Genomic DNA, 16,763 nt, shown 5'->3' with positions numbered 1-16,763 from the left:
ACCGTACCGTCTGTCGCTGATAAGAATATTATTGGTTCTTTGATGGCCTTGGGCCCTTTACAATTGGAAACACTTCACGCCGCCGGCAGGGCAATCATCACTGCACCAAGAACAAGCACGTTAAGGGTACGGACTGGCTTTTTAATCAGCATTTCCTCTGTCTCCAGTTTCTTACATACCGCTAGAAATCAAAATTTCCATTTCTACGTGGTAAGATTTCATTTTCCCATTGATAGAAGTGGGTGGAGGGAAAGGAGCCCTTCATCACTTTTCTTCCCTGAGCCGCTCCAGTTCTCCTGGCATCTGCCAAAAGAAAATCCTCCGCCCTGATAATTTCAGCCCATGCTGCAGCACTGACACTAAACCCCGGGAGGCAGCTAAGCCCGGCTCAGCTGCCATACCCCGACGTCCCATGGCACAGGATCAGCTTGGAGACAGGGGGGGTCGCACGCCACCTCCCTGCCCTACATTTGTCACTTGCTTCTTGCACAAAGCACTATGGGGATGTGTGGTGTCAGCCCCCCACGATGCCTGTCCCCTGCCTCACTGCTGAAACAGCATCAGGCTTGTGCTGGTCCTCCCATGGCCCCCACTCCATACATCCAGTCCCAGCTCTTTCCCTCAACATGGGCTGGCCTCCCACATGGTGAGGTACTGCAGAAGCTGAGTCTTGTGTTGGGGCCCAAAAATCAGCTTTTCCCTGTCCCCACAGCCTGTTGCAAGCTGACACTTTGCCCTTTGGCAGCTGTGAAAACAGACAGGCAAAGAGGTGACGAAAGCCACCTTGGAAGGGAGAGAGTGTTGGCTTCACCAAACACTTCCCTCTCTCTGCTTGTTGCAGCTGCAGGTTCACTCCACAGCTGGGTAGGTAGGCCAGCCAGGAGCATTGCAGGAATAAAAATCTAGGAACAGGATAAAATGTCTGCTGGGAGCCACGCAGGTGGTAGTGGTGAGATTCCTGTGGTAAGACACTTGCAAGTGATGGAATGTCCTGGTTTGAAAAGACAGGGATCTGCTAATGAAGGCAGGAGCCTCCCTTGAAATGGAAAATGTAAATCCCCTCCAAATTACTGTAATTTTGAAAATAAGGGGCTCTCAGGCAAAGATATAGGAGTAGGAATAACAGTTTTTTACTAGTATGTATAAAAAAAACCCAGAACTACAACTTAATAGGAAAATTAAAATAAAATGTACTACAAAAAAACACCATACAGCGTTGTATTGTCAATACAACCTGACATTCTGTTGGTCAGGGTGTTGGTAGCAGTCTGATTAAATGGCAGCTGCAGTCCTCCTGGAGTGTCTGTTGAAGCAGTGATCCTATAGAAGGGCGTCATTTTCCTCTAAAGGTCCAGTGGTGGTGTAGATGGGCCCAGTCTTCATCTGAGAATCCAGTGGAGAAAGGCTGCCTGCAGTGTTCCAAGTCTCTGATCATATCCAGGTAGGAATGCTTGACTCCTCCCCCTGGCTGGAGCATCTCACAATGGAATGATGTCATTTTATCAGTCACGCAATGAGACTCAATGGCCCATTAACAGAAGATATCCCCCTGGAGTTATGAGGGATGGGTCATGGAAGAGACAAGAAACACTGCCCCACCTGGTTTTAACAGATGTTATAGAATCCATACTTTTGGTTACATCTCACATTGCAGCCTAAGACATGGAGGAATTTCCCCCAGGCTTGCTTGATCAGTGGAGAGAAGAGGAAATATTAGGGCACAGTTCACCTGAGCTGCTTTAGGTCTCTCTTTTGAGAGAGAAGGAGCCCCTCTTGCCTGGTTTCCATTGACTTGAAAAGAGGTGAGGGTGAAAGGCAAGGCATTTCACAGCTCTGCAGACAGTTTTACTCATGCAGGCAAATCCTTCTCTAAGTGTTCAGAGCCAGTTTCTTTGCTATGGTGGGTCAGAGTTGGCTTCTGCATTGCAGTCCTGCTGGAGGATCTGTTCTAACAAAGTTCCAGCTCAGTGTGTCTTCCCACAAAGTAGAAGTTTTGGCCTCCTTGTGTGCTAAACCTTTGTTAAAGTCATCTGCTGGACTGAAGTAAGTTTTCTTCACTGGTCTTTCCACATCAAGTGCAAATGTCTGTTGTTGCTTCTAAGGCTGTCTCCAGGCTTGCTTCTCCCTACGGGAAACTGCCTCTGTTTCATCATGCTGTGATCTGTTCCTCTTCTCACCAGGAGTCTTCTCTAAAGTGCTTGTAACTTCCCTTATCCTAAACCCTGCAGACCGCTAAAAGTAAGTCACAGGGCTTCTCTGCGCATTAGCAGTTCGGTGCATTCAATGCTTTTCTGTGAAATGCAGCTGCTCTCTGTAAATCATGCTAAATCCTTGTTTAAGCTCAGAAAAGCAAAAACATTCATCTAGTGACTAAAATGCTGGTTAAGCATTTTTATTTGCAGTGCAGGTGTGTGAGTAGAGCTGTGCAGAACCAGACCATCAAGTGTGAAATTAATTTCTTGATTACGACACTGCAAGGTCATGAGAATCCCTACAAAACGAGAAGGGAAAACACTCTATATGTGTATGGAACCTCTTGCATTTCATTTCAAAAGCTCATCTTTTTTTCTCCATGGCCTTGAAAGCAGCACCCATTGCCTCGTTTGTCAGGTATGAGGCTGGAATAAGCCTCAGCTGCAGTGAGACATTGGAGAGAAAAATAATGATAAAGCAAACATACCTCAGCAAAAGCATTTCATGTTTATATGGATGTGTATGTATTGCTGCTCAGGTGAGATCCAAGCTCCAGGAGACGTGATTTAAAGATCTGCCTTGTTCTTCTCCAAAAGTTAGGTTGCCCATAAGATCCTAAACTAGATCCTAAACCTTGATTTTTACTGACCATCACCTCCCCTCCTGTACAGCTTAAAGTGAGGAGTAAATCTTCTTCCTGGTTACTGTGGAGTCAAGACCCATAAAGCACAGTTATGAACTGGGATATCACTGAGAGCAGCAATTTTTTCTGATTCCAAAACGTATTCTGTGCTTTGGCTTCTGCATGAATAAAGAGTGAATTTGACATGTGAGAAGGCAGGTAACCATTAGTGTGTGTCAGTGAACCTCGTCTTGATGCCTAGGATGTTCTAGTTTTCTTGATCTGTCATCCTTCTGAAGAGGAGTAAATGACTCTTGATAAAGCCAAGCAAAACCTTCCAGCTGCTCTGCTAAGGCTGCTGCAGTAGCTGTGCTGTAGTCCCTGGCTTCCAGGGATCTGCTTTGTTTGAGACTTGGATGCTCATTGTATGTAGACTTCCATCAGTGACATTGATGACTGAGGAGGGTCCTTTTCTCTCCCTCTACATCAAGGCACCTGAGGATCTGGAAAAAATACTTCCTTCTTTTTTTTTCTTTTTTTTTTTTTCCATCAGTGAATGGTTTTTCTCAGCTGGTTCCATCCTCTGATGTAGATTGTTGTGCCACTTCTCAAAAATTTGTGCTGGCATCATGGAGGGCAGAATCAGGCAAGCAAGAAAGGGACAAGTATCTCTTTACAATTACCATGGTTGTGATGCTGTGACCATTTAAACCACTTTAAGGTGGGGCTGGCCCAGACCTTCTTTCTCCTGCTCATCTAATATGATGATAAGTCAATCCGGAGAATCAAACTGGTTGGAACCTTTTCCTGGGATCCTGGCACGGGTTGTTGGTTAGATGTGATAGGAAGTTGCTCCTGAATCATCTAACCATGGCCATAGGGGTAACCTGAGGACTCAAAACACCTTGTCAAGTGTTGATCAGCCTGAGTTGTGGTCTCAGAAAAAGACATGGAAAGAGAATCCAGGCTAGATTCTCTTAACTTCTTCTCAACTTAAAGTTGCAGAAAATGGAGGAATCAGACTTGCAAACTTGTGTGAAAATCAGTTTAAGAGATCTTCAAGGCAACTGTACCAAGTTCATGCTATGAATCTTGCAATCCAAAGCAATATCAAAGCCAGCCCTCTCTGAAAAAAAACTATGAAAACCACTGGTAAGCAGAGGCAAATTACAGATGTACAAGCAATTCTACATCTGCAGTAGCTGCTTTGACAGTGTTAGCAGAACTGCTACAGCACCTCCTCAGCATACATGTTGGTACCTAGGCAGGCATTGCTACAAGGAAATGCAGTTCCTGATTTTCAAAAGACTTAAGTTAACAGTTTGGGGGCTTTTTGGGGGCGTGTGGGGTTTGTAACCTCAGCTGTTAGTATTTCTGTACAGGTGGGATGAAGGTGGCACAGCAATTCTCTGTCAACTGTGTGTTTGATTAGAAATCGTGTCTGTTAGGTTTTGTGCCAGTCTGACCCGGTGGCCTCCTGCAAATCCCTTCTACCCTGCTTTATTCCACTCCTCTGCAGACTGGAGGACTACAGTAACTGTTGCCTATCTCCCTGCAGCTGAACACAACTCCGTGTGGCACACAGCTTGTAAGGACCTTCGTGAGCCCAGCCTAAATTTCTGCTGTTATCAAATCAGACAGTTTCCTTTCATTGTCATATGAGTCATTGAGGACCTTGTCTTAGATCTGCTGGAGCATTTGAGACATGTGGTTTCGTAGCTGCTGGACGGGAGGCACTAACACGGAGTGACTCATTGCTCCCCTTGGGGACAAGAGGTTTATTCAGTCAACTGGAAATCATATTTTGTATGCAGATAGGCCACTTCCTGGTGGAGACTCCCAAAGCATCTTACCAACACCTACTCTGCTACACAAGTGCCAGCAGTTATAGTAGATCTGCAGGAGCAATGGGTAATTACACACCTGTGACCTGACAGGGAAGGGCACAGGTGTGAAAGCCTAATGGAACTGACTTTTTGAAGTGAAGAAAAAAAAAAATCCCCATGAGATAGTATTGAAAAATGTTTTTCTTCATATTTTTTAATTCAATTCCTAGATCTTAGGTGACATACAACACACCTGGTGAATCCTGATATTTTTCTGTCCCTGGGTCACCTAGCACAGTGCAAAGGCAGGGTACAGAACATGCAGAGGGCATGTGGTGTCCTTGAGCCAGAGGGAACGTCAGTTTGCTGCAGACTCAAGGGCTCATCTGTCTGCTCAGGCTGCAGAGAGTCACGTTCATAGCCATGGAAATTACTGATTCAACATGCAGCACTGGCGGCCACATAAACAAAGGTTTGACCGAGATTCAGGCTGCTTTGGGAGTGGAATGAATTTCCTTTTTTTGACAGATAGTTTGCTGTTGCCATGGTTATGGAACTTGCTGCACTTCTGGTCTCTTCCCCACCCCTCTGGGTATTTTCCTTCTGCTGATGCCAGGATTTCCATGAATCTTCTTTTTGCTCTTTACACTGAGCCTTGGACTTACTAGTCTCTGTCACAAGACTCTTAACCTGCAGGTCCAACTGGACATGCCTGCATACAGCTTGTCCCATTCTCCAGCATGCCAGCAAGGGTCTGTCTCTCATTTTGGTTCTCCAAACAGCCACTGTCTTTCATTACTTTTTAAAGTGATGCCGTGGCATTTTCATTTTTCCATTTGCAAGCAAAACTAGCTGTACAAAATCAGCTTTGATTGTTTTGCATCCTCTTCCCTGGGCAAGTCAGGAAGCTAACAGGCCTGGCATTGTCCCCTTAGCAGCCTCCCAGTCTTCACTCAGAAGTCCCTCAGCTCAATCCATTTTTTTCTCTTGGCTTTTCCTTCCTGCTCTGTTGAACACAGTGGTTTATCAGAAAGAGCAAATATCTCAAACAATAGTTCGTACATTATTAGAGTGCAGCAAATGTCCATAAGGACTGATCCATAAGGATATGGCAGCTTTGGCCAGGATCTCCAGATTCCTAGTACAGTTCTTGAAAAGCATGATTTAGGTCTGGTGTGTATTTTGTTTCCTAGCACAAGTGTGCCAAACAGTCACTGTTTGACACCTCATCAGTGTATCTGATGTTATTGGTGATTACACTGACTATAACTTTTGAAAACATCACTCAATGATCTGTTTCCAAATTCCTGAGTTAGAAAACATTTAAAATAGCAATTCACACTAGTAGCCAAAGATGGGGGTGTTCTCTATTTGCATGACAAGAGAACAGACAGAATAGTTGTGCTGTCAGAACACATCACCCCAGGAAGATGTTATCAGTCCCTTTACCACATTTTCAAAGTATGATCCCAAGAGGCTGAAACTGCATCTTCAAAATCTCTGTGTCCCACCCTTGAACAGAAGCTGAAAAATGTCCTTCTCTGCTGCCTCTCAGAAAGCATGAGAAATTATCTCCCTTTTCTGCTTTTTGTGTTTGAAATAGCTGGTGCCAGGCACTGTCGCTGCTATTACAGCATCCTGAGGTGGATGGTGGCTTTCCTCAGGATTGAATGATCTGTGTGCATGTTTCTCTCGAGGCAAACACGAATCAGTGAAAAGTATCCCTAAATCCTGTGAAGACCCGTAAATGGGAAAATGGGAGGAGAGAGCAGGACAAAGGAATTCATGCTATTTGGAAATTATATTTTCTTTTAATGCGCTCAGAATCTGAGCCAGCCTCTACACAAATCAGTTGAAAAAATACCTACTCCTGTGAGCAGAAGATAAACCTTGTAATGATGAACCTCGCTTAGCCATTGTGTAAAATGCTGCAGTGTGTCCTCAGAGGTAGTGCTGGATGGTTCTCTTACCTACCTGCATCCCCACCTGTGCCAAGGTGACACCTCAGCCCATAAAACCCGGGCAACTCTGCTGGCACAGGTCGGCTCTCCCCCCTGCTCCCGTACAAGGGAGGTTTTTGATTGATAGGATCCCCTATCAATCACCTACGCTGATGTCCCCGAGCGACAGCGCTGGCGCTGTGATCCTCTGTCACCACACCCCAGTTCTGCTGCCTCTCCCTCATCACCGCAACTCCAGAGCAGGGATTCCTTAGAGCACAAGGGGAAGGGAGTGATGGAAATGGCGCTTTCAGCTGTGCTCTTGGTTCTGTCTTGGTGAGGATGCTTCCAGCTTTAATAAACCAGACGATCAAAGCCTTTGTGTAAATCCTGCCATCAGGAGAATGGTTGTACTGCTGACAGCACAGCCCAGCCCTGCGCAGCTCCCCCAAACCCTGCTTTTCTTAGCTGCAGGCTCCTGACACCCAGATCACCTCCCTCCAGCCCAACACGGGACGGCAACGGGTGCCGGGGAGAGAAATCTCCCTGTCATTTTATTTACCAGTAAGACAGATATTTAATATACATATGAATGGTCCGGGACCGGTTTTTTTAAGCCTTCAAAATCACATTTCTTTTCTTTACACTCTTCTGAAAATGCATATCAGAGACATCTGAGAGGCCAACGCAGCTGCTTGATAAGGTCTTTACAATTAATTTGCACGATCATGCCTTTAGCGAAGGAAAAATGAAGTGTTAACGAGTTGACAAGCACACTCTTTCTTACAGAAAGCAGCGCTGCCAGCCGCAATGTAACTGCAGGGAGGAGAGAGCAGGGTGGTGGCAGAAGACCTTGAAAAAAAATTCTTTGTTCAAACCGCTTACAAAGACTCCTGCTTCCCTAACATACCAAATCCGAGCTGGTCGAGGGAGGCAAAGGATTCAGTAGAAGTTAGACTTAGTACTGATGCAGGGCAGCGTGTTGCTATCGGGGTTTAAAGGATGAGTCGTTGGGGTGGAAAGAAAATTTTTTTAACCAACGAGAATCGAAACAAAAAAGGAGTATTTGCTGGTCATGTGGCTCCTGTAGCGCTGCGGTTCCAGATTCTGATCCGACTGCTGCAAATGAGGGTCTTGCCAGCGTTTCTACCCTCTGACACTGCCATTTGCAACAGGATCCTCAAACTGTGCAAATTTGTCCCATTGTACTTCAGCCCAAACATACACACACACCCACCCCCCAAAAAATCCTACTTATGAAAGAAAGGAGCAAGACCAGATTTCAAGAATAACTCAGACAAGCAAGTGAACATTTTCTTTCATGCCTTGCTCTTTTGCATTTACTGAATTTGTTCCACATGAATGTAGAAACAGCTGCATCAGCAACAGTACTGTGGCTGGAACCTTATTAATATTTATGCCTGGCAAGCAGAGCACACAGGAATCAAAATGCTTTCCCATCATTGGTTCAGGGACCCCAGCATCCATTCAACATCTTGCCACGTTTGGTGGCCAGGCAAGAGGATTTATTAGAGAGCAGATCAATTTCTCATCAACACTCTCACCCGGTAGTAGGCAAACTGCCCTTTGCCTCTTCTTACCTGCTCTTTGCTTCTTGTCATTTAGTAATTTCCTAATTAGAGAAACCATTTTTCATCTCTCTTTTGCACTTCTGTAGTTTATATTCCCACATATTATATATCCTTGAAGACTTTATAGATGCTTGAACTATTATTATTATTATTATAATTATAATTTTCTTATATGGGGGCATACCCATCAGCCTCAGTGTGAACAAGATGAACAAGGAAATAACACTGTCACAGGTCCATTATGTGCTATGGGAAATCAAGTGCACCATATGTGGCACTATGCACATGAAAGGTGTCATGTGGTCCTGGGATGTCCTTTAGAGCCTCTTTTGGGGCTTCTTACTGCTGTAATTTTTGCTGACAAAGTGCTGCAGTGAAAGTCCTTCAGCTGAGGCTGAGGGGTTTCCTTTCTGAGAGTACTGCGTGAGGTTCTGGCTGACAGCCTTGCTCCAGCTTGTTTTGTGAAAACAATCCTTACGTTTGTAGTAAAGAGGAACTGGTGAGGAGGCAGGTGTTCTAAGAAAAAAAATTTAACAGTCACAGAGTTTTTACTATTTGCTAGGAACAATGACTTGTAGCAGCAGTAAAAGAAAAAAAAAAAAATATCTAGTGATCTGGCTGAAGCCCACTGTGGGGAGGATGCATCAGAAGCTCCTGGCTTCAGCAGAGATGGGGCCAGGGATGGCCCAGGATGGGCAGCACTGACAGGGGCTATGGGGCAGCTGCCCTGGCTCTGGGCCCCTCTGGCAAGCGTGGCAGCACTGTAGGGGTGACCCTGCTCCCCTGAGGTGCTGCCTGGGAGGATATGTGGGCTGTGGATACAGCAGGTCCACAACCCAGACCTCAGCCACTGGGGCTTTTTGGGTGACCAGAGCCCACCCAGCAAACAGGATGGTGTGGGACCACTGCTGACAGTGTAACCACCCCTCACTGTCCAGTCCTGGATCACCCTGTGCGTGTCTCATCAGGTACATGTTGGCATTAACCCTGGGTACTCTGGCCTGAAGGCAGCTTGGCCTTGGTGAGCTGTGGGGTTTAAGCATTGCACTGATGGGCAGAGACAGACTCTGGTGTGTTGGCCGGGCAGCTGCAGGTAAAAGGAGGAGGGCTGGACTTTGCTGCTCCCATGGATGCACCCTCAGTGTTGATGCATTGCAGTTTTCTGCTGCCTCTCTGTTTTCTTCCTTTAGGACCTCACAGCTTTCCATGCTGGTGTTGATTCTACCCTGTCCTTCAGCCACTGATGATCATGTTCCTATAATCTTCTCTCTGCCTGCATTTGTACCTCTTCTTGCTAGGCAGGGGGCTGTGCTGCTGGCTTTCCCATGGCTTAGCAATTTTCTCAGGAGTCTGGGTCCAGGCGGCGCAGTTGGGCTGTCACAGGCAGGGGTTTTGTTGGGAGCAAGGGTAATGAGGGACACAGCGCACAGCCTTGTCCCTTCCCAGCAGTGGGCACACGTGGCTCCAGCCACTGACAGACTGCAAGCAACCTGTAGGCAAAACCATGAAGAACGGAGATACTCAACAAAATTTTGTTTGCAAAATGTTCCTTCTCCATCTGCACCACCCTGAGTTCTTCTCAAATGTATGCAGGGTCCTCCCAGCCCACTCCTCACTGACCCTCTGCTGAGTTACAATGATTCACGCTGAGGAGCAAAATATTGGTTTGCCCTAAATGACCTAATGAGCCACCCTAGATGTCCAGATTGGTCTATGGTCTAAGACCTCAACCCATGAGAGCCCAAACTTTCTAATTTTTGTATAATACAGCACCTTTTCCCTCAATATACAGGTCTAAGTGCCTTTCTTGGGGGTTTGGGCATAGCTTCAAGGTCTGTAAGGAATTTCCATCCTTCTAAGAGGAGCCACAGACAAGGAGTGTAATCTCTGTGAAATGTGATGCTGAGCCATGGGACGGGTGCGAGTTTCTTTATAGAAAAAACCTTCTAATGACCCACAAACTATGCTGCAGTACATCCCACAACAGCCCATATTTTCTATTATAAATTAAAATGACTAAGTCTTTCCCTTGGGCTTTTGTTAGCTGGCTTTTGCAACCCTCTGCATTTAGCAAGGAAACCAGGACTTTCTTTCATCAGTGCCCACTTCAGTAGCGTAAAACAGAGGCTCTGACGGTGATCACACCCAACCTTGTAGTAGGAGAATGGGAACCACAAAAGGAAGCGGGGACAGGACACGTTAGCTAAAACTGGGTTGATCCTCTGAGCTTCGTTAAGCAAACTCTCGACTGCGATTGTGTTATTCCTGTTCTTTTATGTCGACAACGACTGTGAACAACCTTGCAAGCTGGCATTTCACCCGCCCTGCCGCCGTTTCCGCAGTCCCCTACCCACAGTGCTTTTACACCCTGGGAAATCAGCCTGGGGAGTGAAAATGTTGCAGGCTTTTTTTTTTTTTTTTTTTTTTTTTGTGTGTGTGTGTGTGTGTTCCTTTCTCTTTCTCTCTTTTTTTTTTTTTTCTTTTTTTTTGTGCAGCTCGTTTCTGCCGGGCGGGGGGGGGGGGGGTGGTTGCCTGGGCAATGGGGATGGAGGAGCCCAGGCAGGGCCGGCCCCGGGGCTGGGGCAGGGGCTGCGCTGACAGACACAGCAGTGTGAGGCACATCCAGAGAGGGGGGAGAGAGGCACGGGCAGCTAACAGCTGAGCACTTAATTTCCCTGCAAGTAATTCACAGCAAGCTGCGCCGAACCTTTGAGGAACCCTTCGTCCCTAACACTCACCTTCGAATTAAAACGGACTTTGTCTGAAGTTTCCTGAAGTGATTTGAACGGCTGCCATTCATCTCTAAGGATTCAAGAGGCTGCAGAAAAGCTAGACCTGGGTTTCTTCTCTCATCCCTCTAAAAAGCAGCTGTTTATTTGAAAAACAAACATTTCACCTGTTTTATTTTTCTCAACGAGTTCTATACAGCAGATATACTTGAATTCCCCCTGCTTCAAAAATGTATATTAGTTGATTTTAAGGCAAAGCAGTTGGGGTGGGTTTCTCTCCTCCACTGTTAATAATCTGTTTCCCTTGAATTGGATTTTAAAATGGCTTCCTTTGAAGCCTCAAGCTGTTAGGAATGAGCTTAGCGTAGGTATGGAGGATGTGTAAAATCAGCTACTCCCTTCTCATCGAAGTGTCATTCTTCTTCTCACGAGTATTCTTCTCGTAAAAAACTGATATGCAGCATACAACACTCAGAATACTTGGAAATTATAGTAGCAAACAGTCACAGTACCTGTATTTTGCACCAGCTCTGCTGTTACCGAGTTTTGCTGTGACAGGGTTTTCAGGAGCACACCCGCCGCAGCCATGGGAAAGACTGGCATTACTTTGAGTCATTACCTGGAGTGGTCAGCGGTCCCCTGGAGCTGCAAGCTATTCTTGAACAAATAATTATAGATGAGGATGTTGATTATGCAGTTAGCATGCCACACAAAAAAACCTGTTCGCTTGGAATTACAGCTACACATTGTTTGTGAAGCGTAGTCAACCAAATAATTAAATTGCTCCTGGCTTAGGCCAGTAAAAACAGATTTCACAGGGACTGCAAATGATCGGATTAATTTTTCTCAAAATCGCTACTGAAGAGACAAACCTGAGGGTGTATTTTCTAGCATGCCTTTTGGAGATGGGATGCCTTCTCACCGTAAGGCAAACAAAAGAAAGGTGTGGATGCGTTGGCATATCAATCAGAGGAAACTGGGTTGTGCTGAAGATTGCCTTGGAAGAAGGTAAAATCAGATCTGGAGTAATTCACAGGCAAGGTTAGCGATCTGCAGGTTAGAGAGATTAGGGACATCGACACGTGGATAGAACAAAGGAGGGAGAAAGAAAAAGAAATAGATTGAAGAAATATGGATTGAAAATGGTGATGTGCTTTAACCTGCACCTCTAGAGCAGCTGAAGCGTAGAATAGATGAAGTAGCCTTCATCTAGCGGGTCACTGGAACGGGGTTTAGTGGAGTCCCGCCCGGCGCCGGCTACGGGGAGCCTGCCTGTGCTATCGGGGCTCGGAGCAGCCTCCCGAGGGAGCCGCGCCCTCCCTCCGCTGCACATGCACACCGAGACCGTGGGGAGAAGCAGGCGATGCCGAGGAGGAGCCGCCACGCCGGGCTCACCGTCCCGAAGGGCACCGGGCACGACGGGAACCGTGGCGCCCTGCCCAAGTGCCGTGCCCTGTCCGCCGCCGCGGCCCCCGCTTGCCCTCCCTGCCACCGCTGTAATGCCCGTGCTGACATACGGGGCTGCTCGGAAATAAAGCGGGGGACCAGAAATCATCTCTGGGGACCACATGTTCAACCCTCTCCTGCTCCCCCCCTCTTTCATCCTTCAGCATCTGTAAATCCGCAAAGAAGCGAGGAAGAGCAAGATCCTCTTGCTGCAGAGCTGGGGGAACCACCCCCCTCTAGCCCCTGGCCCTGTGCAGCAGCCCCGCGCTATTGTCTGCTTGCGGGTCGCTGGTGGCTGCGGCCGGACGGGGGGACAGCGCGGAGCAGGGCGCTTGGCTGGAGAGCGGCTCCTGGCTCAGCTTCGGGGACCAAATCCGACCTTTTTAGGCATAGAACGAGAAGCCGAGCTGGGCAGAGGAGAGGCAGGCGGAGACCGCTCGAGGGCAGGGCTGGCGGACAGGATCACCGCACAGCCCGTGCTGGAGGGAAGCCCTCCCGCATCGTGCCGGGGATAGATAAACCGGGTCAGGGCGCGGGGGTCCTGACCGCCGGTGCGGACTAGTGCGGGCAGACGGGCGGCAACCATGGGCGCCTGCTGGTGCAGGATGGTGCGCGGTGCCCCCACGGGGTAGGGAGTCTCCCGCCGGCACCGTGTGAACGGAGACACCGGCGGGGGGGCGGGGGCAGCCGCGGGGTTCCCCCTCCCACCCCCCGACGGCAACGCCCGCTGCTGCGGCAGGGAAGGCTACCCTTCGCGGGGAACAAAAGGCTGCGGCGGCGGCGGCCGCGGGAGGGCGAAGGGTGGGACGGTGGCCGCAGGGAGGTTCCGCGGTTCACACGTGGGAGGCCTGGCCCGGCCCGGCAGCCCCATCGAGGCGTTCGGCGCCTTTGTCCCCGCTGTCAGCGCCGAACCGGGGCGGCGCGCCCCGACCGCTCCCGCCGGCCACGCCCTGACCACGCCCCCAGGGCCGGGCCACGCCCCCGCGCCCGACACAATGCCGCTGCCGCGCCCCGCCCCCGCGCGCTCATTGGCTCCGCGCCGTTCCCGCATGACGTCACCGGCGGGGCGGGGCCCGGCGCCCGATTTAAGGGGCGGCGAGGGGCGCGGCCGCCGCAGCGAGTGCGGGAGCGGGCGGAGCAGGAGGTGAAGGCGGCAGGAGCAGCGGGGCGGCACCTTCGGACACCGGCACCATGCGTGAGATCGTGCATATCCAAGCTGGGCAGTGCGGCAACCAGATTGGCGCCAAGGTACGAACCGACGACCCGCTTATCTGCCCACGACTTCTCGCGTGGGGCGGTGCCCGCTCAGCCGGGCTCCGCGTGTCCCGCGGAGAGCACTGCCGGGAGGGAGAGACCCCGGCTTCCGGCTCCGGAGCACCCTCGGGCTGTCCCGTCCCTGGGAGGGCCCGCGCGGGACGGTTGCTGGCTGTTCCATCTTAGGGGGAAGCGTTCTGGGGCTTCCGCGCCGCGGGTGCAGCGCGCCTTGGGGAAGAAGGGTAGGGCGGGGGCATTAGCTGCTGTCCATCAGCCCCTCGCGGACTGCAGGGGTCCCGGGCGGGGGAAGGGGCGTCGAGGCGGTGCCACACCCCTCCCATCGGTGGGGGGGTGTGCAGGGCGCGGTAGCGGCTCCGTCTGGCCGGGGGGCCGCACCCGCGCACGGCGAATCCCCGCGCGCCACGTGGCGAGGATTTGGCCAGGGGGCGAGAGAGGGGCGTGGCGGCACTGACCACCCTTCGGTCCCCTCAGTTCTGGGAGGTCATCAGCGATGAGCATGGCATCGACCCCACGGGCAGCTACCACGGGGACAGCGACCTGCAGCTGGAGAGGATCAACGTCTACTACAATGAAGCCACCGGTAACGCCCCTCTGTAATGAGCTTTCCGGGGGAGGGGCCATAGGGTGTGCACCCCAGCCCTCCCCGCAGTGGGTGACACCCCAGTACAGCTTAAATGGCTGCTTTGTTTTCCCATCCCTGCATCTTTCTAAGTATCCATGCTCTCAGCAGCAAATTGTAGGGGAGGTGGAAGGGAGCACAGCAGGGCTCCTGTAACACTGGCTGCCGACTGCGGGGCTGTGACGCTGCTGCTGGTTCCTCCCACAGGTAACAAGTACGTCCCCCGTGCCATCCTCGTGGACCTGGAACCCGGCACCATGGACTCTGTGCGCTCCGGCCCCTTTGGACAGATCTTCCGTCCCGACAACTTTGTCTTTGGTGAGTGACTGCGGGGTGGAGGAATTGCCAGAGTAGGAACTCCTGACACAGAAAAGACTTGGAGCGAGCATGCAAGTGTCTCTGGGGAACCGGAATCCCCCTAGCAGAGTGGGGATGGAAGGGAGGGGAGGAGCCCGTAGGGAAGGGGCAGTGGCATCATCCGTGCTTGTCCCCGGGACGTTAACGTGGCCCCTGGCTTGTGGTGTGCCCTGTAGGTCAGAGCGGGGCTGGCAACAACTGGGCCAAGGGGCACTACACGGAAGGCGCAGAGCTGGTGGACTCCGTGCTGGACGTGGTGAGGAAGGAGTCGGAGAGCTGTGACTGCCTCCAGGGCTTCCAGCTGACCCACTCTCTGGGCGGAGGCACGGGCTCCGGCATGGGCACCCTCCTGATCAGCAAGATCCGGGAGGAGTACCCCGACCGCATCATGAACACCTTCAGCGTCATGCCCTCGCCCAAGGTGTCGGACACGGTGGTGGAGCCCTACAATGCCACCCTCTCTGTGCACCAGCTGGTGGAGAACACGGACGAGACCTACTGCATTGACAACGAGGCCCTGTATGACATTTGCTTCCGCACCCTGAAGCTGACCACTCCCACCTACGGGGACCTCAACCACCTGGTGTCGGCCACCATGAGCGGCGTGACCACCTGCCTTCGCTTCCCCGGCCAGCTGAACGCCGACCTGCGCAAGCTGGCGGTCAACATGGTGCCTTTCCCGCGGCTGCACTTCTTCATGCCGGGCTTTGCCCCGCTGACCAGCCGCGGCAGCCAGCAGTACCGCGCCCTGACGGTGCCCGAGCTGACGCAGCAGATGTTCGACTCCAAGAACATGATGGCTGCCTGCGACCCCCGCCACGGCCGCTACCTGACGGTGGCCGCCATCTTCCGGGGCCGCATGTCCATGAAGGAGGTGGACGAGCAGATGCTCAACGTGCAGAACAAGAACAGCAGCTACTTTGTGGAGTGGATCCCCAACAACGTGAAGACGGCCGTCTGCGACATCCCCCCGCGCGGCCTCAAGATGTCGGCCACCTTCATCGGCAACAGCACGGCCATCCAGGAGCTCTTCAAGAGGATCTCGGAGCAGTTCACGGCCATGTTCCGGCGCAAGGCTTTCTTGCACTGGTACACCGGCGAGGGCATGGATGAAATGGAGTTCACAGAGGCCGAGAGCAACATGAACGACCTGGTCTCTGAATACCAGCAATACCAGGATGCCACTGCTGATGAGCAGGGGGAGTTCGAAGAGGAGGGAGAGGAGGATGAGGCGTAAAGTTGAGATGGGTAGGAGTTAAGTATAGTCTGAGCAGGCAAGTATTCATTGAGAGAAGGAATCTGTGCAGTTGTGCTGAAGCATGCATTTTTTAATTTGGTGCTCTCCACTGTTGCTTCTGTCAGCAGTTTTGTATCCTTGACTGTCCAATGTAACAGTAGTTGCAAAATACTTCAGAGTCTTCTGTTGAAATGGTTAACTTCTCAAACATAAAGGCTTTTTGTGTCCTAAACTGTCTCCTCTACTTTTTTTCTCTCTAGATTAAGCAAGTAATTTTTGTGTAGTTTTCTGTGGCTTCATTTCTCGGTTTATTCCTCAATCTCAGTGAAAGGTTAAGCTCAATAAAACAAGAATTCTCAGGCTGTGAATTTAGCCACATATGGAAACTGTAGTAGTTCAGCTGAAGATGCCAGGTGATTTATGGGAACTCCTGTGTTTAATAGCTTTAGCTAATTGTTGCGGCAAAAGCTGCTTTAGCTGATAAAAACAAGATACTGCACTTGAATTGTGCAATTCCTCTTCATGGGCATACATGGTAGAGAGGTCAGAGAGAGAAGGTATTGAATTCCACATTACAGGCTGTCAAAACTGATTTGACAGGATAGCTGCAGGCTTCCCTACTGCCATTCAGCAGCTTATTTAACTTGTTCCAGGGACTATAGCACAGGCATATGGGTGGCTGACTGTGATTTGACTTGATGCTGAGCTTGCTTATCTTCCCCTCAACTCTCCTCTCTAAATACAAAAATTCCATGAAGAGAAGCTTGGGTCTGTACTAGCAGGGAACTTGAGAGCTCAGGTAAAAACCCAACCTTTTTCTCTTCAAGAATATGCTTTGTTTTTCCCACAAATAGCTGCTAACCTGCCCTTAACTGTAAAGTGATTGATTCTACAGGGCAATAAATTTCCTTTAGGAGATATGAGGTG

The 16,763-nt window shown here is 50.2% G+C and overlaps 1 protein-coding gene across 1 annotated transcript; it reads left to right on the top strand.

Annotated features, from left to right (window-relative positions):
• The first annotated feature begins 13,453 nt into the window (after positions 1-13,453).
• Positions 13,454-16,068, top strand: LOC102111643 (tubulin beta-2 chain). The gene is made up of 4 exons (XM_005525323.2): positions 13,454-13,596; positions 14,095-14,203; positions 14,450-14,560; positions 14,776-16,068. The coding sequence occupies exons 1-4, from the start codon at positions 13,540-13,542 to the stop codon at positions 15,834-15,836; spliced, it is 1,338 nt and encodes a 445-aa protein (XP_005525380.1). The 5' UTR covers positions 13,454-13,539; the 3' UTR covers positions 15,837-16,068.
• Positions 16,069-16,763: the final 695 nt, after the last annotated feature.

Source organism: Pseudopodoces humilis, chromosome 1 (assembly GCF_049639895.1).
Source record: "Pseudopodoces humilis isolate 2021_Gansu_Grassland_sample_001 chromosome 1, ASM4963989v1, whole genome shotgun sequence".
In the NCBI taxonomy this organism is placed as follows: Eukaryota; Metazoa; Chordata; class Aves; order Passeriformes; family Paridae; genus Pseudopodoces; species Pseudopodoces humilis.
The sequence above is the reverse complement of the archived record's forward strand: the minus strand, read 5'-3'. Positions and strand labels throughout refer to the sequence as shown.